This window comes from Saimiri boliviensis, chromosome 2, assembly GCF_048565385.1.
Source record: "Saimiri boliviensis isolate mSaiBol1 chromosome 2, mSaiBol1.pri, whole genome shotgun sequence".
Lineage (NCBI taxonomy): Eukaryota > Metazoa > Chordata > Mammalia > Primates > Cebidae > Saimiri > Saimiri boliviensis.
In genome coordinates, this window is record NC_133450.1 from 141,238,330 (window position 1) to 141,258,629 (window position 20,300).

The following is a 20,300-nucleotide window of genomic DNA, read 5'->3' on the forward strand; positions in this document are numbered from 1 at the left end:
CACCCTTGCCTTGGAAAAAATGGAAACGGAAGCACATCAAGGCAAGTCTCTGGGTTCCCTCTCACCAGCCGCACACCCCAGCCACCCCTCGGTGCAGGCCTCCCGGCAGCCCAGCCCTCACCGGTCCCCAGTCGGAGACGGTCCACTGCCGATCGCAGGGGGGGCCCGTGCAGTTCTTCTCCCCGACAGGCCTGGTGTTGGGGTCACACAGCTTCTCATCCTCCGAGCAGCGGATGTCCCTGGTCACCACACTGCGCTCCCCACACTTGGCAGTGCACTGCAGCGGCAGGGGGCGAGGGTCGGGAGGCGTGAGGCAGGTGCAGCCACCTCCAGCCCCCGTGCCCAGCTCTCCGGCCCTTCTGGCCCCCGGGCTTGCTCCCACAGATGCTCACCTCCGACCACTCTGACATCTCCCACTGGGGCCCGCAGGCGGGGTTCCGGCAGGTCTTGCGCTCCTCGGGCCGCACGGCCTCGGCTGCCTCGCACAGGTCACTGTACACGGAGCTGTCGAAGCCGGGTGAGAGCATCTTCCAGCAGCGCACGACGCGGAACTGGTAGCCCTCTCCACACGTGCGCGAACACTCACTCCAGCTGCTCGTCTCCCACCTGCCCCGGGAGCAGATGGCCTTCAGCGACCCCCAAGTGACGGCCAGGACCCCATGCAACCCACACCCCCAGAGACAATGCAGCTCCTCCCTCCCTCCCCGACGTGGTCCAAAACCACAACAAGCTAAGCTGGACAGGAGGCTGGCAAGGCCCAAGGGTGCAGGCTGGGCCATGACGGCCCTGGTGGTCTTCAGGGAGCACCCTGGCAGGGCGGTCGGCGGGTGCCCTGAGCATGAGCTCAGCCTTCCTGCCCCTTCGTGCCCTGCTGTGTCACACAGGTGGCTGTACCCCACGGGACTCTGGCAAGGGTGACAGTGAGCAGAAGGCACATTTCTGGATGTGCATCCAGGAAGGGGGCCTGGCCAGCATGCTGGGGAAAGACCTCTCGTTCTCCTCAGCCTCAGCTGGGTGGGTTACGATGAGACCCTGAAGCCTTCCAGGCAGACAGACTTGGAATAAGAGGTGCAAAGGGCTCTGAGGGAAGGACAGGTCCTGCTGGACCACCCGGGGCCGGCCTTAGCAGCATTCTGGGGACCCTAAGCGTTCTGCCCATCCCAGATGGGAGCAAACATGCAGGAAGTGGGAGGCCTGGGATGGAGCAGGCCAGAAAAGCAGAGGCAACATGTCTTTGCTCAGGGAGCAGGAGGGCTCGGCCTCTGAGGAGCATGTGAACCTTGTCGGGGAGGCCGGCACTCTTAGGCTCGTCTGGGGACCCCACTTGTCTCTAGGGGTAGTGTGCACTCAGCGCTCAGTCTGACTGCATCCACAAGGCAGGAGGCAAGGCGCAGAGGCCGAGAAAACAGGCCTCCACCCATATCCAAGGGACAGCCAGCAGGCATGGAATCGCAGCAATAATCCCTTCGGGCTTCTAAAAATTCTGCATGTGCCAAGTAGGCCTGGTGGGGCAAAGCTAGCGCTATAATATAGAGTAATGTTGAGAATGGTTTCTAAATCTATGGCAAGCATTTATTGAGCCCCTGCTGTGTACAAGGCACAGTGACGGATTAAACTGCAACTCCTGGGAAGACTCAGGTCTCTGAGGTCTCTATGCCCCTCCTCGAAGGGCCCCCACGGCCCTGCTCACAAAGCACCTCTAAGGGGCAGGGGGGGTAAGTCTGACTGCTCCTGTGGGCAGAGCCTGGCATGCCCCCTGCCAACATCCCACCCAGGGCCACCAATGGCAGGTACCTGGGCTGGCACTCCCTCCCAGCGCAGAACTCGTGGACGGGCTCGGGACGGGTGAGGGCATCACAGAAGCTGTCGTCCACCTCGACGCCATCATAGCGGACACACATGGCGTACGTGGACATGACCCCTGGGTTTAGGACAGGGGAGGGCCTGTGAGCCATGCCGGCGCCTTGGAGGCCAACAGACAGGTCACGGGATTGGAGCAAGTCACCTGACCTCTCAGCCCAGCTTTCTGGCTTGGGGATCAGTCACGGCTTGTGGAACCGAGGCATGAGGGCAGCATTGTGGGTCTGAGCTGTGCAGGTCTGAGCTCTTCCCTTTGCACCCCTACCTCGCCCCACCCAACCCAGGCTGGGCTCCCAGTTCCCGTGTCACAGAGTCCGGGCTTTGAGTTGGCTTAACTGGCCCCCATGGAGGTGCAGAGGCAAACACAGCCAGGTGGCCCCCATCACCAGGCGTTCAGCAACCACCGAGCGATGGGCAGACAGGAGTGAAACCTGACCGCTCCTGCCCCGCCAGCCTCCTCAGAGGTCATGGTGGATGTCCGGGCCCTCCCTCCCCTCTGTGGCATGCCCCAGTACTCAGCAAGCATCATCCTTAACTTAAGAAACAGAGCCTCATTCTGTGGCCCAGGCTGGAATGCAATGGTGCAATCATCTTGGCTCACTGCAACCTCACCCTCCCAGGTTCAAGCAGTTCTCCTGCCTCAGCTTCCCAAGTAGCTGAGATTAGAGACACCTCCCATCATGTCCAGCTAATTTTTGCATTTTGTAGAGACTGGGTTTCACCGCGTTGGCCAGGCTGGTCTGGAACTCCTGGCCTCAAGTCATCCACCCTCCTTGGCCTCCCAAAGTGCTGGGATGACAGGTGTGAGCGACCGTGCCTGGGCTGAACTCTCTTTAGTCATCACTGTGTGCCTGTCCTTGTTGGTGCCCCATACTCTACAGTGGGTGACGGGCAGCCCTCACCTAGCAGTGCCACTTCCCTGACCACACCCCCACTTTCTGCTTCTATCCTTCCCCCCTGCACCCTTCCCTGGCACTGAGCTGCCACACAGGCCCAGCTCCCTGCCCAGAAGGAGGGTGATTCTGGGAAGCAGTGGGAACAGGCTTGGGGTGGGGTTAGGGTTTGCTGCTTCTGCTGTGCATGTGTGCGTGTGTGTGTGTGTGGCCTCGGGAGACAGACCCAGCCTTCTGGGATGACGGGCATCATGGAACGGTCTTGGCTGTGGCTGCCAGTTCCCCCATAAGGAAATCGGTTTCCCCAGACCCAGAAAGCCCAGCCACCCAGTGGTGCGTGTCTGCGGCCAGCAGCTCCTGCCTCTCCAGGCCCCAGCCCTGGATGGAACGACACAGCCTGGGAAGCAGCTGACAGGGGGATTTTTTCTTTTTTCCGTAAAGGACGAGCCAGGCTGCGATCACGGTTCCTCTCCCGCCAAAGCTGGGCCATGCAGCCTTTAGCCTTCTCTGAGGGGGAGACTGGCTTCCCGGCCAGGTCTGCTTGGAACGTTCCAGGCCTCAGAGACACCCGCTCTGGGGCCCAGGGAGGTGTGGGGCTGGGGACTGGCAAGCCGTCGCCAAGTGCCTGGTTTTTCATTTGCTCCCCATCATGGAGAGCAGGCCTTGGTCAAGAGAGACCGGAATCCAAGTCCCAGCCCAGTGCCTCCCTGGGGTGACGTGACCATAACCGGACTCCAGCCTCAGCTTGCTCCTTCCCGAAATGGGAACCTTCCAGAGAGCCTGTGAGAATCAAATGCCAGGACATTTTTGGGGGGTACCCTCTTCATGACACCCATCTCGAAAACGGTGCTTTTCAAACCCCCTGAGCCACAGAGCCACTCCTGGAAACAGAAGAAAGGGGAGGATGAAGCTGGGAGGCTGCGGGATCACTGTCCTCACCCCAGCGCTTGGAGCCCCAAAGGGCAGCAGAAACCTCTGCCTGTGACCCGACCCAAGGCCGAAATCACTCCCCTCTGTTGCTGTGGCTGCCAAAGAGTGTCTTCAAAGAAAAATCTAAAAACGGGCTTTCCCACCGTGGCCGGAGCTTGGGGCAGGCTGATCCGCCCCACCGATGGAAGTGTCCCTCGCCTGGGTTCTTGCGAGGCACAGGATGGGGAGCAGAGACTCCGCATGGGACATCTGCACAGACACAGCCTATGCAGACCCTGATTCTGTGATTTCTGCCCAGTGCCATTCAGCACCTCCCATGGTGACAGGGAGCTCCCTCTTCCTCCTGGCCTCCCTTTCTCTGTCTCTGTCACACACACTTACACAGGGTGTCTCATTTCCATTCCTGAACAGCCTCCTCTAAAGCAGAGCTTCCTTCTTCCCGAGCCAAAACCTGCCTTTTTGATTTCCTGTTGTCCTCTGCCCTGCGGCACCGTGGGCCACCCTGCACGGACCCAGACCAGCCCCCTCCCCGCCGTTCTCTGTGTTCTCCCTGGGGACATCCTCCACACAGGGCTGCCCATCAGGCCCCTCGCCACTGAGGCTGCCTCAGCCTGCAGAGACGTCTTGTGCAGCATCCCCTCCCCAGCCAGCGATGTGTCTGGGAGGAATCACAGATGCTTGCAGACACTTTGTGACAACGCCCACATGCTTGGAGTCCCCAGGCCAGGGTGTGTGGAGGAACTCAGGGCAGGTCCGCCATGAACTTGGCAAAGCAGACCCCCCTGCGGACACCCCACCACCATGCTCAGCTCCCCCCAGGGCCTGCCCGGAAGGCAGGTCACACAGCTCACCTTCAAGGCCAGCTGCTCCTGGGTGTGCTGGAAGCCATAGCCTGCATCAGGTGGTGGCAGCCACCTCCACCACAGCAGCACCCATCAAGTTCTAACCATGAGAAGCTATTTCTATTTTTTTTTTTTAGACAGAGTCTCGCTCTGTCACCCAGGATGGAGTACAGTGGTGTGATCTCGGCTCACTGCAGCCTCCACCTCCCGGGTTCAAGCAGGTTCTCTGCCTCAGCCTCACGAGTAGCTGGAATTATAGGTGCCTGCCACCATGCTCAGCTAATTTTTGTATTTTTAGTAGAGGCAGGGTTTCACCATCTTGGCCAGGTTGGTCTTGAACTCCCAACCTTGTGATCCACCTGCCTCAGCCTCCCAAAGTGCTAGGATTATAGGCATGAGCCACTGAGCCCGGCCCGAGAGGCTATTTCTTGTTTTACGTTGATCCCCACAACCCACCTGTGAGATAAGTCCACGTCTCAGTTCACCTGTGGAAAACTGAGGTGGAGGGTGGGGGGGATTCGGTGATTTGCCCATGGTGTAGTCAACCAGGCGGTGCGAGCCTGGCCAAGCCAGGTGCCCATGGCGCTTGCTTTTCCCTCCAGAATGCCAGGCGCAGGGGCAAACACAGCGAGCCCCATGGCTATGCCCTGCTTGGGGGCCCTTACAACAGGAGACAGAGCCTTTTCTTCAGCCCCAGAGAGCTGAGGCCAGTGTCAGCAGCGCCTGCAGGGCCGCTCTGCCCTCCCTCTCTTGGGCCCACCTCCTGAGATGCCCACAGGGCTGCACAGGGCGCGGCCAAGCTCAGACTGCCCAGCTGCCTGGCATCCTCACTGGCCAGAGACTGCAAAGGCATAGAAAGCCCTGGCAAACGGGGGACACCGGGGTGGGGCCAGGAGCATCAAACCTCTTGAGGGGCCACTGGGTGTCATCTACATGCAAACACGAAGCCCAAGAATAGATAAAATGCGGCCTCAGAGCAGGCACAGGAGCTCTCCCTTCCACATTTTCTCCCAGCAATGCCCCTGCAGCCTGGTCCTGGTTTGACATCCGACCTTGCAGCATCCCCCAGGGGAAGGAACCAGATCGGGCAGAGGCAGCCCCAGCTCCCAGCAGCTGTGGCCAGCATCTCAGGGCGACGTGGCTGTGCAAGCAGACAGCTGTGGGTTCAAATCCCAGCTCAACACTTACTAACCACACGCATCTGTCTGTCCAGGCACCACCGAGAGGGTCTTTTTTCCCCTCCTAACTCCTCCCCTGCTGGTGAGGTCCTAGAATTTGGCCACTTCCCTTTGTCATAGGTCATAGGAGCCTATGACTCTCCTCCTATGTTTGCTGGGAAGAAAAGTAAAATCACCGCTACCTGAGATTTCTTACTTTTAACCCAAAGGATGTTTGCCCTAACAAAACACGGTATCGCTGGCAACAGCAAGGGACCATTGGTGGTGGCCTGGATGACCCCCGGGGGCCTGGGCCTGACCATGATGTAGCCCACTGTGAGAATGAGGATGGCTTCACCAGGAACCCAAACTCCTTTCACACCACACGGCTCCTAAGTCAGGAGGTCACCAGACAAGCACCCCGAGGGTAATTTGGGGCTGCAAGCTAGTGGGTGGGCCCCCCAGCCCCGGCCTACATCCGTGGAAATGGACTCAGGGCAGTCACTGCCCCTTGGCACCCATGGCACCCGTGGCACCCAGGACCGGTACCTGTGGTGCAGGTGGCACTGCAGGGCTCGTGGGACGAGAGCTTCCACCGGTACATGTCCGCGGGACTCACGCCTTGCTTGCGTGTCTTGGGCCTGGTCCTGAAAGCAAGATCAAGCAGACAGGGTGACGAGAAACTCCAGGCCTCGCTGGCGGGCACCGGTGTTTCAGGCCAGTGAGTTTTCACTGGAGGGCATGTTCACCCGAAGCACACACCTGTCCACCCGCGACAGTCAGAGTCCCCACTGTCTGAGGTGGAATGGGTGACGCACCCACGGAGAGAAGGACTGAACAGACACTGGGATTTTTTCCGTGTCAGTAACCGCATGGGAGCTGCCCAAGCGCCTTCCGGCGGGCGGCCTGAGAATTTGGGGCCCCCAGCACTGTAGCTGCTCCCCGCACACACGCAGGCTTCTCGTTATCACCTTCTCACATCAGCTAGTGGGTTCTTTCTTCCCACCCAGGAGGGGACCTCAGAAGGTGTCTTATGTGCTCAGAATCTTCCAGAATTCTCTCCTACCCCCACCTCCAGCTGGGACTCTGATGGAATGGGGGACACTAGGCATCCAGCCTCCAATTATCAAAATTAAAAAGCTCAGCTGCTGGCAGGGGTGTGGCCACAGCCTACAGAGCAATTTGGGTTGGCGACGGCTGCACAGACCCGCTGGGGTCGGGGGAGGCCTGCTGGGTCCCAGCCAGCCACCAGCTATGATTCTTGGCTGGAGCTTATGCAGCCGAAGCCAACTATTGTTAGGATTGTTTGCTTCTTTGAACCAGTAGGTGTGCCTGGGCCCAACCTCCACATGCAACATGCGGGCTCATTCTGGACTTGGCGGGGGAGGAGGGAAGCAGAGGCGGCAGCTCCATAGCTTGGCATCTGCTCCCGGGCACCGCCATGGAGTCCTGCTTCCCCCGGCCAGAGGAGGGGCGATGGCGAGCCGGCCCTGTGGACAGCAGGTCCTTTGGGCCTCGACTTCCCTTTTTAAACTGGACAGTGCAGCAGGTGGCATATTGTCCCGCTTCACTTTCCTCTGGGCCCAGAGGGGCTGACCGGAGATGATCCTGAGCCGCCACACGTCACTGGGCTGAAATGGGGGCCAGGTCACAGGTCTTCTTCCGGACCTTCAGTCCCCTGGGGGTGGCCAGGCTTAGAGCGTTATATTCGGAAAGGCTTTCCATGATAGAACATGGGTTTGGATGGAACGGGGAGTTTACAGTTTGTTAGGCAAGTGGGTGAGGATCGCTCTTCTGTTTTGCTTGGGCTGGGATGGGAGGAGGCCAAGGCCAAGCAGAACTTTTAGGATGAACGTTGCCTTGACCACACATCTGAGACCCCAGAAGTAATCGACCCACAGGAGCTTCAGTGGTGAATTCACCAGTGTGGCTCCCTAAGCTGAGGGAGGGAGAGGAGGAGTGGCGGGAGAGGGATGGGGACCAAAGCCAGGGGGGGCCAAAGCCTCCCTCACCTGGGAGCTTCAAGCCAGGAGTCTGTTCCAGCCCATCACGGGTTTCAAGGGGAAGGTTCTGGAAAGAGCTTTCTCCTCCCTCTTTAAAAATTAGAGGAAACGTTAAAATGGGGGTGGGGAGGGGGTTTCCCAAGACCCTGTCATCTCAGAACAAAAGTTCCCTGGAAATCTGGAAAGCTGCCCCAATGGGAGACACTCAGAGCACCCAGATGAGGATGAGTAAGTCCTTTTAGGGAAGGGAGGACCCGGAAGACCGACCCCTAACGCTTGATTCAGAAAAACGCTGACCTGTGCTGACCAGGTCCCCAGCAACTTTTAACAGCTTTAAATTCTCCCCAAGAACAAAAAGAGACAGAAAGATCCAGTCCATGCCCCTCCACCCCCACCCCGGGAGACGCTCCGCCATCTTTATCTCATTACACGCTCTGAGCCAGCAGGCAGCGTGACTCATGCCTGACTCAAGAGAGAGCGGGCCCGGTTCAAAATAACCCTTTGGATTTTAAGCACCAAAGGTATTTCTGGAGGGGCTGCCCACACACTTCGCAGCAGCACGTGTAGGGCAGAGCAGATGCAACTCTTGAACATAACCCTGCATATATTTGCACAACAATGCAACGCCTAGCGGGTTCCGTTCTTGGAAGTAGCACCAAGGAAGTGGAACACCCAGGAAATCGCTGAACTACCAACCCTTCACTCGCCGCCATCTGGAAGGAAGACACTGCCCCTCTCAGCTGTGAAAGTCAGGGCTGCTAGACTGGGGCTGGTGACAGCTGTGGAGTCGCCGCCAGGGTGCTCCAGACCGCCTGTCACTCCTCGGGGTCCTCGGCCCAGCTGCCTGGCCAGACACAGGCTCCCGGGCTCCCCGGGCAGGAGAAGCTCTGAAGTCACCACGTTTGTTTATAAATGGGCCAGAAAGTGCTCTGTTCTCCTCTCCCCCACAAGGCTACGGAGAGGGACTCCAGTCTCCGTGTCTCAGACGCCTGTTCCCAAAGTTGGAGTCTGGTGACAGGGGCCCCTCCCTTGATTGTTTGAAGCTTTTCTGGAAAGATGAAAATAGCCTTTCCTTTCTGGGCTGCCCCTTTGATTTTGCCTTCTCTGAGCAGACACGACTTCCTGTGTTTGGACAACTCAGCCGCGACGTGGCTATTTTGGCCTGGTGGCTTCGCCGCCGCCTCCCCCTGCCTTTATGTCTCCAGACCATCTCTGGTCCCGGGCGGCAGCATCCTTTGATAGCAGGCCCCGGGGAGCAGCGGCATCTCACCAGCCGGGGCCTTTCTGAGTGCTGACAACCTAGCTGATCGATCCCTGAGGCCCCGACAGGCACTGAAATTCAATACATCCCAGCGTGGCGGACTGGGAGGGGAGGGTAAGAGTCAACCAAGGTTGGGCAGGAGAGATACTTCACAAAGCGGCCTGATGATCCGAAAGCTTGTGCCACGACCCTGGCCTGAGGATCACTGACTATCTGAGCTAGTGGGCTCTGCGGGCACCCCCTGACAAGCCCCTCAATGAGAGATGGGGAAACTGAGGCCCAGAGGAAGGCAGAGATGCTCAACTCACAGAGCGCCCATGCTGTAAGCCAGATTGCACAGCGGGGCCTCAGTGCCACTCGGGTAAACTTATTCAGAGGGCTCTGACCGTCAGAGAGCTGGCTTCCCCCACCCAGGCGAGGGGTCCTGAAAGGTGCCCCCCACTGCTGCCACTTGGAGGCTCAATTTTCTACCGAAAGCTTCTACTTACTTACAGGAGGCCTTACTGCGTGCCTCACACACCGGACACCAGGTAACACCCTGGACCGCCCTGGGAGGTGAGGAGGGCCACGCTGAAGACGCAGAAACAAGGCAGCCAGCCTTGAGAAGCCCCGTTCCCATGGGCAGGCGCTTTGCCCAGGACCCCCTCTGAGACTCAGACACTGCACCCAAAGCAAAGCACGGCCCTCCCCGCACAAGTCCCAAGAACCAGCCAGAGGCCCACCCACCCAAGGCTTTGAGCATGCCAGGGTCAGGGTGAGCAGACAGCACTGTGCCAGCCCTGTGGGAAGAGGGGCAGCCGGAGGAGGCTCCGAGGCCACACTCTGTTCACATCTGCAAAGCAGGGTTTCCGCCCAGAGCCTGCTGGAAGGGCCCAGGACAGCCTCCCTGCACCCTGCAGCCCCCAGCATCTCAGGGGCCTCAGCAAACAGTTTGAGAAAATGGGCAGGCACCCCCTGGGCACTCCTAGCTCACCAGGGAGGCTGGCTTTGTTGCTGTGGTCCCAGGAGCTGGATGGGTGGGAGGGTGGCCCCAAGCCATGTCACCTTGAGAGTGACCCCTGAATCTCCCATCAAACCCAGTCCCTACGCCCCGAGGAGACGTGCTCAGCTCTTCTGGCCCAGGCTGGTTCAGTTCCTGCTTGGGTCTAAAGTCAAGGGGCTTGGGTTGCACCCCAGAAAATAAAGCCAAACAAAGTCCGGTGGGCTCGTGCCTGCCTCCACCCTCCACTGACCACCTGTTTAAAATAGCCCCCAGGCGCCTGTGAGTTGCTGAAAGTGTGGAGACCTGCGGGGGTGGTCACGCTCTATCTGGGGGTGTTGGCACCAGGGACTGTGCTCCAGGAGGGACACGACAGGCCTGGAGTCACTCTGCTCACAGCTGGTCCCTGACCTACGGAAGCTCCCAACCTCAGGCTCCTCTAGGTCTAGCTACAACTGCTCAGGCATCCCCGGCTGTGACCGTCCAGGAGTCCCCAGCTGTGACCATCCAGGCGTCCCCAGCTGTAACCATCCAGGCGTCCCCAGCTGTGAGTGTCCAGGTGTTCCTGGCTATGACTGTCCAGGCGTCCACAGACATAGCTACCCATGTAGCCCCAGCTGTGGCCTTGGCTCTGGAGGCTTGGTCCCAGGTGGACTCTCTCATGACCCTCGCCAGCTGCAAGGCCAGCCTTGCTCTTCATCCCTGATTTCAGGGTCTTTCCCCTCATGGAGGTACCCACTAGATCCTCTCCAGCCCTTGCTGAAGCCTGGGGCTGAGCCGCTCTGCGCTTGGGGAGCTGTCTAGAGCCCCGCCTCCTCCTAAAGGTGTGTGTGCCATGACTATCCAGACTTAGAACTCAGGGTCCCCAGGTCCTCGGGCTCTGTGACCTCAACCTCAAGTACACCACACCACTCACCCTCTCCAAGCCCACAGTGGCCACCCCACCATTACGGGTGGATGTGGCGATGACATGTTTCCACGCACAAAAAGTGCCGAGCTCTGTCCCTGGCTCACAAGGCATGCTCAGAGCTGTTAGCTTCCTGCCTCCCTTCCCCACATCAGCTGCACACACAGGGCTCAGCCCTGACCCTAATCCACCGACATAACCTTTGGGGAAAGCTCACTCCAGCCCCAGGCCTCTGACTTTGTGCTCAGATCCACAGGGCAGCGAGTGGAGGACCCCAGGAAGATGGGGCCCTCTCTCCTCTACCTCCAGGTCCCCAGCCCTTCTGGCCAGACCCCCTGCAGTAGGGCCTCACCTTCTGCCTGGCCTTGGCCCCATCCTGCCCCCAAAGGCCCTGGACGGGGCTCAGGGAAGTGCCTCCTACCTGGCCTTGTGAGTCCTGTTCCCGGCCAAGGTGGGCAGGCTGCTGCTGACGTTGGGGAACGGGGCCTCGGAGGAGCTGTTAGCAATCCTGTCACTGCTCAGCTCCATGTAGGACCCGTTGAGCAGGTAAGCGCCGGCCCCCTCATTCTCCTCATAATCCACGAAGAAGCTCTCGGCCAGGGAGCTCCTCGAGGCACCCTGAGCAAAGATGCTGTTCATGGTCTCGTTGAGGGTGAAGTCCTTTGAGTCAGCACTTCCGCCCAGCAGCTGGTCAGAGATGGCGTTCGCTGAGAAGAACTCCTGGGAGACGAAGTGGGTGTCGACCTCTTGCTCATCCTTGTCCCCGGTGAGAGTCGTCCCCGTGGTGTTGCGGTCTAGAGAGGAGACAGGTGGCCCAACCGTGAGCGCCCCAGCCCTGGGGGCAAGGCCTGGGGAGGAGACCTGGACGAGGAGACACCAGGATGAACCAAGAAGCTCCCAGAAGGAGAGCTTCTGCCCAACTAGAGGACACAATTCCGCTGAGATAGAGGCATGAGGCCCGCTTTGACCATCTCTTGCCAACGGGAGTTCAACCGTCTTCCTCCTGGACTGAACAGCATCCCCCCAAAACTCATGCACCCCCTGGAACCTCGGAGCGTGACCTTATCTGGAAATGGGGTCACTGTAGATATAATTAGTTAAGACCCTTGAGATGACATTATCGTGGACTCAGAAATGTCCCTATCGGAAGAGGACACACAGAGACACGGTCACAGAGGAGGAGGCCTGTGAGGACAGAGGCAGAGGCTGCAGTGACACAGCCACAACCCAGGGCCGCCTGGGGCCCCCAAAGCTTTTGCTCCCTGTGTTGTCCAAGCCAAGGTGAGACCAGGTGCTGGCTGAGTGAGCAACGGGGTGGGCGAAAGGTCAGACCATCCCAGGTTTGACGCCCAGCTCCTCCACAGCGGACCTGGCCAAGCCACTCCCTCTCTCTAAGCCTCAGTCTCCCCATCTGTCAAATGGGGATAACCACATCTACCTCAAAGAATGCATGGACTGAAGGTCCTATCCCAAGTCCTTAACCCTGCGCCTACCCAGAGGACATCTGCAGGCAGCTGGCAGCTGTTAGGAAGCCCCTCTGCAGGTTTGCAAAGGGCCTGAGATCCCTTCCCCAAGACCCCTTCCCCGGGCAGCCTCCCGGGCCCCCTCCCATGCCTCCCTCCTCCTGGTTACCTCGGAAGCCCTCGCCCCTGGGGGGCCCCTCGCAGGCCCTGCCGCCGGCCTGCTGGCACACCTCGTTGGTCTCTTGGCCCTGGCTTGGGCCCAGCTCCATCTCCAGGCCGGGGTGGCCAAACAGCCGGTTGTCCAGGCCCAGCTGCTCTGAGGAGGCCGGGCCATACAGGGAGCCGTTGTGCGGGACGAAGCCCATGAGCCTGGCCCCGTCCAGGCCCTGGCTCTCAGCACTCTCGGAGGTGGGCTCAGAGAAGCCGTAGTAGATAGGCTGCGAGCGGCGCTCGTGCGGAGGCTGAAGCAGCGTGTACTCGAAGGTGATGGAGGGGCTTTTGCCGTTCTGGTTCCACACCTAGGGACAGAGACGTGGGACCCCAGCCCCTCCTTACTGTGTCCCACCCCTTCCCCACAATCCCCTTCCGCCAGAGCTATAAAGAGCATCCCTTCCGTGACTCAGCTGAGCCCCCCAGGGAACCACACTGCCTCGTCCAGCCCAGTGCAGTGTCCCACCCCAGAAGCATCCAAGTCAAAGCTTGGGAACAGGGCGGGGGCTGGGGGAGTGTGGTGTGGGGAATGGCCCACCCTGGGTACAGGCAGCAAGGGGCATGCTGTATGCGGAGAAGGTAAGTAACGAAGCCAACTAAAGCCCGGCCTGCATTATCTTCTCACCACGTGCCGGAATCCTAAGTAATCACAGCAACCCTCTCCCACCACCCTCCAACCCAGAGCCCCTCCACACACGCCGGTCGACATGGGAATACAAAGACCCAGGCTCTGCCTCAGTTCAAGACAGCGCTGAAGGCTCATCCCCGCGCCAGAGCTCCCTGTGGGATGCGCTGAGGCCGCTGTCAAGACCTCGGGGCAGCCCGGCTTCTCCCTCCGCAGACCCTCACTGCCCCTCTCTCTAGGAGTCGCTGTTTCCAGAGATTTCAACCAAAACCAGCTGGTGTCAGGAGCAGGCAGGCCTAGGAAGCCGACTCTAGAATGGGATGTTGGAGCAAGATCACCTGCTGGCAGAGGCGACGAGGGCCCACCTGGGTGTGCCTGGAGCGCAGAGACCCCCAGAAGACGGCGATGCCATTGTGAAAAGGTTCACCACCAGGGAATCGGGAGGGGGTGCCAGGGGAAGGAAAGGCACCGTTGGTGCAACAGCTCAAGTGTTTGAGAGCTGGCTGGGGCAGGGGCAGGAGTTAAAAAGTTATAAAGGATTATGGAAGTAAAGGACCCCAAGAATGAAAGAACAGCACGGGAAGGCCGAGGCAGAGCGTCCGTGCAGCAGCAGAGAAAGACACCCCTGTGTCCTGCAATCGGAAGGCGGGATAGGGAGAAGCTCCTGCGAGGAGCAGGGAGCGCGCTCCTCCCACCTCTGCTGGGCCTGCTATGCCCAGGACAGAGTCCAGCCAGAAGAGGGGAACCTTAAGGGGAAAACTCAAATCTCAGACGTTCCAAGCCTTCGGGGCCTGAAACATGGGCCTGTCCCATTCCTCCCTGTTAAAGCCAGCACTACCCCAGCCTGCAGACGACACCGAGACCTCTGCCTTCACAGCCACGCAGGCCTCCCACAGGACCTGGCCTGGCCTACTCTCCTGGCCACCAGACCAGTAGCTTGGGCCAAGTCACATTCTCACCCAGTCAGGGGAGTTCTGGGAGAAGGGACTAGACACCAATGGACGGCAGGACCAGCCTTCAGGAACTGCAGGCCCATCCTCTCACGACAAAGAATTTAGCACACTGGTGAGAACTTTGGGAGAAGTGCTACCACGCTACTAGGTGGCACTTGGAAGCATGGAGAAGGCAGGGGCTGGCCTGAAGGATGCAAGCCGAGCCACCCCACCACATCCACATTTAACTCAATGGTTTAGCCCCTACAATAACCAGACAGATCCCGGAGGGCCTGCCACCTGTCTGGATGAGCGCTGCACCCTCCACCACACGGCGGCCTCCGCTGCTGGGACGTGACTGAATTGTCTCTCCTAGAGCAGATCAGCTTGGCCTCAGGTGGATCACAAGTGGCCACTGATCTGGAAAATATGTTCTTTTTTTTTTTTTTTTTTTTTTTTTTTTGAGACGGAGTTTTGCTCTTGTTACCCAGGCTGGAGTGCAATGGCGCGATCTCGGCTCACCGCAACCTCCGCCTCCTGGGCTCAGGCAATTCTCCTGCCTCAGCCTCCTGAGTAGCTGGGATTACAGGCACGCGCCACCATACCCAGCTGATTTTTTGTATTTTTAGGAGAGACGGGGTTTCACCATGTTGACCAGGATGGTCTCGATCTCTCGACCTCATGATCCACCCGCCTCGGCCTCCCAAAGTGCTGGGATTACAGGCTTGAGCCACCGCGCCCGGCAATATGTTCTTTTCTATCCCTGTCAAGAAGGTGGACCAGAAACTGTTTCATTCACCTGGGGTGGACAGCCGTATACATTTACAGTCGTGGCCTGGGCTGCACTTACGCTCCCAATGACAATACACAAGAAAGGCATCTGGACCACTCCAAGCACTGGACATTGGTCCTCTGCACTGCTGGCGCCAGGCTTATCAGATCAGATGAGGTCTTGGTAAAGCACCTGTCTTCCAGAGGAGCAGAGATTCAACCCTGTGAAGATCCAGCAGCCCCCGACATCAGCAGAAATTTCAGGGTTCAGTGGGCTAGGGTATGCCAGACATCTCTTTGAGAAGAAAGGAAAAATGATGGTGTCTCATACTGCGCCCCCCCCCCGCCCCCCCGCCATGGAGAATAATTCTGGGACCAGCAGACTCCACATCCAAGAATATCTGTTCAATTCCTGTGCTGGGTGACATTAAAAGCTGCTGCTCTGGGTCGAATCCTGCTTGAAGGAGGCCCCGTGGCAGGTCCAGACTGTGAGGTAAGCAGCCTGCCACGTGGGTGGTGTGACGTGGCAGATACTATAGGAATAGAGATATCTGTGGTGGGGAAAGACGTCAGGTGGAATTTCTGGAAAGCCCGTAGGAAAAGCATAACATAGAACCCTATGGTTCTGGAGGAACACCATCTGCAGCAAATAAATATACATCATTTGCAAAAAATTCTGGCATGCTGTGAGGCCCTACTAGAGATGGAACACGGGCTACGGGACATCAGGCGACCCACGCAGCCAGAGCTGCCTCCGACGTGAGTTCTCTCAGCTCCACCAGCAACAATCCATCGTAAGATGGAAGTGTTACACCTGGACGAGGCACAGCTAGGACCAGAGGGCATGAGACAGCTGTGTCAGCAAGGGACCTAAGCTCCCCCATCCAAGACTCTGGCTCCCACATCCCATTTTTAGCTCACAGCTATGGCTGTGTGGGGCTGCTCTTATGGCAAAGCGAGATCAGAGAAAAACGGCTAAACTTGATTCAGAGCTGGGCCGGCATGGTATGAGGGTGCAAGCTGGAAGTGGGATCTATATGACTTAAGTTCCATCCAGGGCAGGCCTGGAAAAAGTGCAGTGAAGGAAAATCCCCCGATGGGCTTCGGGCAGCACATGTGATGTCAGCATCCATGTGATGGAGGCAGAGCAGCCCGAAATGACAATATTAACTGAATCGTGGGCGGTGGCAAATTGCTTGGCTGGCTGGTCAAGAGCCTGGATAGGACGGATCAACGACTGGGGACCAGGGGGTCTGGAGGAGGTACCTGTGGCTTGGTCTAGGGAGCGGGCATAAAGGATGGAGGCCTTCATTTGTTAATTCGTGCCGGGAAGCATCACCATGCGAGAGGCACTAAACACCCCAGTGGAAGATGGAATGGCCTTGCCTCCGGACACAGGCTGGTCTCCGGCATCGGTCACCATGCTGCAGGCGAATCGGCCTGGTGGAAGGGAGGGAAACTACGTGTGGCCCCAGCACACGGCTTCTCCCTCACCACAGCCACCGTAGCTCCTTCCACTCCGGAACATCCAATCTCTGGCACCCACACTAAGCCTGTAAGCCGCTCCACCTCTCAAGGAGGCCACTCAGCTACGGGGTAACAAGCTAATCACATCAGACCCCATCCATCCTGGACGGGGAAGTGCTGAACCTGGTCCTAAACAAAAGTGGCCTGTCCTGCCCAGAGAAGCTCAGCCAGCCCCAATGCCCAAGGCCTCACAGAGCATTGGATTGACCCAGACAGGGTACCGACAACATGGCATTGGACAGAGACCTACTTGATAGCAGAGGGGATGCCACAGTAGGCGCATGACTGTGAGGGCCACAGGGCCTGCCGTTTACTGCAACACCCGGAAACGCTGGGCCTGATGGAGCCGTGGAGGGGAGGAAGCCACGGTGCCAGCTGAGGCAACACGCCTGTGAGGATGGGGCATCCCCCAAGCACTGCTCACATAAATCAGAGGATTTTCCTTCACTGCAGTTTTTCTGGGCCAGCCCTGGATGGAGCTTTAGTCAAATAGATCCCACTTACAGCTCGCACCCTCATACCAAGCCGCCCCAGCTCTGAATCAAGTTGTGAGCTAGAAAGGGGACGTGGGTGCCAGAGTCTCGGATGGGGAGTTTGGGCCCCTTGCTGACAGCTGTCTCGTACCCTCTGGCCCTGACCATGCCTAGTCCTGGTGCTGTGTGCCCAGTAAGTGGACGACATGGGTCTGGGAAGCAGGAGGTAGCTATCATTCCTAGCCACCACTTGGTGCTCTTGTGTTCCCCATCCCTGCAGCTCTGGGTTCTGTGGTCTAGAGGCCTCGGTTTGTACAGCGGGGATGTTTCCATCAAAAGACACAGCAACAGTTTCACAGTGCCTTAGGCTGTGGCTACACGTGGTCTGAGCATTTTGTGCCGAGAGACCAGCAGCATGGAAAGGAGCAACAGTCCTGGCAGGTGACAGACCTTGATCATCAAGAGCAGAGAGGCCAGGCAAGGTGGCGCATGCCTGTAACCCAAGCACTTTGAGAGGCCAAGGCAGGAGGGTCACTTGAGTCTGGGAGTTCAAGACCAGCCTGGACAACATAGCAAGACCCTGTCTCTATTTAAAAAAAAAAAAAAAAAAAAAAGAGTAGGAAAGGTGTTGTTTGACCCTGGGGCCAAAGAATCTGTGTGGCACCTGCTGATGGCCTGGGCATCTCTTGGTATCTCTTGGGCAGAGGCCCCTTGTGATGATAACCGGATGAAGGCAGCAGCCTCAGATTGAGAAGGCCGTGGAGACCAGGATCCCCTCACCAGGTAGCTGCCCGGCCCCGCAGAAGTGCTAACCCAGGCTAAGGGGAAACAGAGCGCGTTGTAAAAGAAGGAAACTGTGAGTATCAGTTGCAGCCCCTACACCAGCTGCAGTTCATCCCACTGAGCTTCCTCCTGTAAGGCTCCCCCAGAAAGAAACCAACGCAAATCTGGAGGAGCTGTTCCTTGCCAAGGCAGACTTGAGCAAAGCACGTGGGTCCAAGCTGTGCAGGGGGTGGACCCCGTACCCCACCCTCCTGGGAACTGGGGTGGGCACGAGACAGTTCACAGCTGTGCCCCACCCCGGGCATTTCCCTCAGCCAGAGGGAGCTGTCTCTCCCCAGGTTATGCTCCCCACAAGGGGCAAATATACCTGGTAGTACGAGATGCCCTCCTGCCCCAACTTGAGGCAATGCTGAACCCCTCGGGATGGGCTGAGGCCCCGTTGAGGCTGTGTCACAGCTCAGTGGCTCTCTGTCTAGTCCCATCCCCTCCCACCTTGGGAACACACCAGTGTTCCCAAGACCACTCCTGACACTGCCCCCGCAAGCCCTCTTGCACGCAAACCCCCATCTCAGAGTCTGTTTCCTGGGATCCTGACCTACGAAACAGTCCCTCCAGCCAGGAGGTGAAGCCAGGTGGTCAGTCCACCTCCAGGCAGGGTCAGGTAAGCACGAACGCAGCCATGGGTGGCCCCCATTTGATTCCGGGGTCTCCAGGAAAGCTCTTCCACCAAAAGGCAGGGTGGGGAGATGGATGTGCATCCCCGGTTAGAGACCCCTCCAGCACAGCAGCTAAACAAAGAGCAGGTTCTGTCACCAGATGGACCTGGGTTCAAAGCCCACTCGTGCCAGTTACAGTTCCATAACTGTGCAAGTCACTCACCTGTCTGTGCCCACATTTCCTTACCTACAATGCGAGGCAACGAAACCCACCACAGTGAGATCTGGAAACCCAAACAGCTCAGGTGGGGGCGGCAAGGGGGAGTCCATCCTTGCTATATTCCTTTGGCCCCCATGAAGGCCAGCAAGCCTTGACAGGTACCACAGCTGCCCATCTTGATGTCACCCGACTTTGGTGATATGACAAGTCCCTTACATAGTCTCAGTGCTGGGGCACCAAGCCACCAGGGGCTCCATTTCCAGATGCTAGCCATAGAACTCATGGCAAGCCAGGCATAACAGGCCCATGCTCTCTCCTACCCACTGCTCAGGCCCTGAACTCCACTCCAGAAGTCCTGAGTGTCCTCGAGAGGCCGTGTCAGGGGAGGGGGAGGGGCCGTGAGCACTGTCTTGAGCCCTGGTACTGAGGACCTGGCACAAACACCACAGTGCCCATGGGGGGCGGAGCATGAAGCTAGGTAGGGACAAAACCCCTCCACCGTGGGGTGGGGAGGGGTCCAGCCTCATCCTTAATGCCCTGAGCTTCCTGTGGACTTCCCAAAGAGCAGGAAATGGGCCAGCGCAGAACCCCTGCCGGTCCACCAGGGAAGCTAGCTGCAGTGAATGGATGGATGAATGAATGAATGATTTCAAGAAGTGGGTGAGAGAGTGGGTGGTTGAGCAAGAAGTAGATGAGTACATGAATTAATGAATCGGTGAGTGAATGGGAGCCTGTGAATGAACCAGCATCTGAGTGAGTGAATGAATGAGGGAGGGAGTTAGTGAAAGAACAAGTGAATGAGTAACAGTGGTTGAACCTGAGGCCCAACCCAAACAGAGTGATAAGGCTGCCACGTGCATGCACACAGTGGCCCTGGAGGTATCACTGGCCGGAAGCCCCACCTGTGGCCGGATTCTGGGGAAGCTCTGCCTGTGGCCCCCGTGGCCCCAGTGGCCCCCAAGGCCTGCAGCACACGCACCATGACATTCAGGCCCTGGTTGGTGGGCCCCTGTGCCACGATGTACTCGATTCCAGTCTCGTAGACATCCATGGGCCGCCGGTACTTGACCACCGTGCCAGCAATGTTGAAGTTCTTAGGGCTGTCCACTTTGTAGTTGCCGTTGAAGAAGTAATAGCCAGCTTCATCTGCAAGAGCTGGAAGGATAGAGCCGCCGGTCACATGGGCCCAGGGCTAGACTGGCTGGGGGAGGAGCCAGTGTCACCGGCTCGGGGAACCATCACCAGCGCTGCCCTCCAGAACCCCAGCCCTAATGCCCCAGAGACAGGAAACTCCCATCATGGGCAGTTGGGCCAGTGAATGCGGAGGAGGTGCAAACACACGTGCCTCTCAGCCCAGAATCAACAATGAAGGACTCGTCTAGATGCTGAATGTGACTGGTTGGGGACCCTTTTGGTCCTGTTTTTCTGGCTGCCTTTGAAGAAGCTGAGGGGCTGCAAAGTGATGAGCTCGCACCGTGACCGAGGGGCCCAGTGTGGAGCAGGACAGCCTGTGGCCTGTGGAAGGCCCTCATGAGGCAGCAGGGGTCCGGCTCCAAAGCAGACCCACTGTGTGGCCCCCGGCAAGGCAAGGTTCCCCACCTGGATGATGCGAAAGGGACCTTGGTGCCCCTCCCGTCATCCACACAGAGTGGCACTGCCACCCTGACCTGGCTGGCGTGGGGGGTGCTGACCACCAGGCCCTTCCTGGGGACCACCCCGACCTGGCCAGCTCCGTCCTCTCCACGGGAGCAGAGACTTCCTGTTGCCCTTGCAGGCAGGGCTATGCTGACCCTTCACCCAGTCAATCT

At 58.5% G+C, this 20,300-nt stretch overlaps 1 protein-coding gene across 9 annotated transcripts in view; it reads right to left on the reverse strand.

Moving 5' to 3' along the window:
* ADAMTSL2 (ADAMTS like 2) overlaps positions 1-20,300 on the reverse strand; it is a 38,618-nt gene that overhangs the window by 6,359 nt on the left and 11,959 nt on the right. For all 9 annotated transcript variants that reach the window (XM_074394544.1, XM_010352209.3, XM_074394547.1 and 6 more), the window contains 7 exons: positions 19,472-19,647; positions 12,465-12,813; positions 11,254-11,626; positions 6,232-6,329; positions 1,795-1,921; positions 393-606; positions 122-277 (listed from right to left, as the gene is read on the reverse strand). In XM_074394544.1, coding sequence (XP_074250645.1) covers positions 122-277; positions 393-606; positions 1,795-1,921; positions 6,232-6,329; positions 11,254-11,626; positions 12,465-12,813; positions 19,472-19,647 — 1,493 coding nt within the window. The remainder of the gene's footprint in view (positions 1-121; positions 278-392; positions 607-1,794; positions 1,922-6,231; positions 6,330-11,253; positions 11,627-12,464; positions 12,814-19,471; positions 19,648-20,300) is intronic.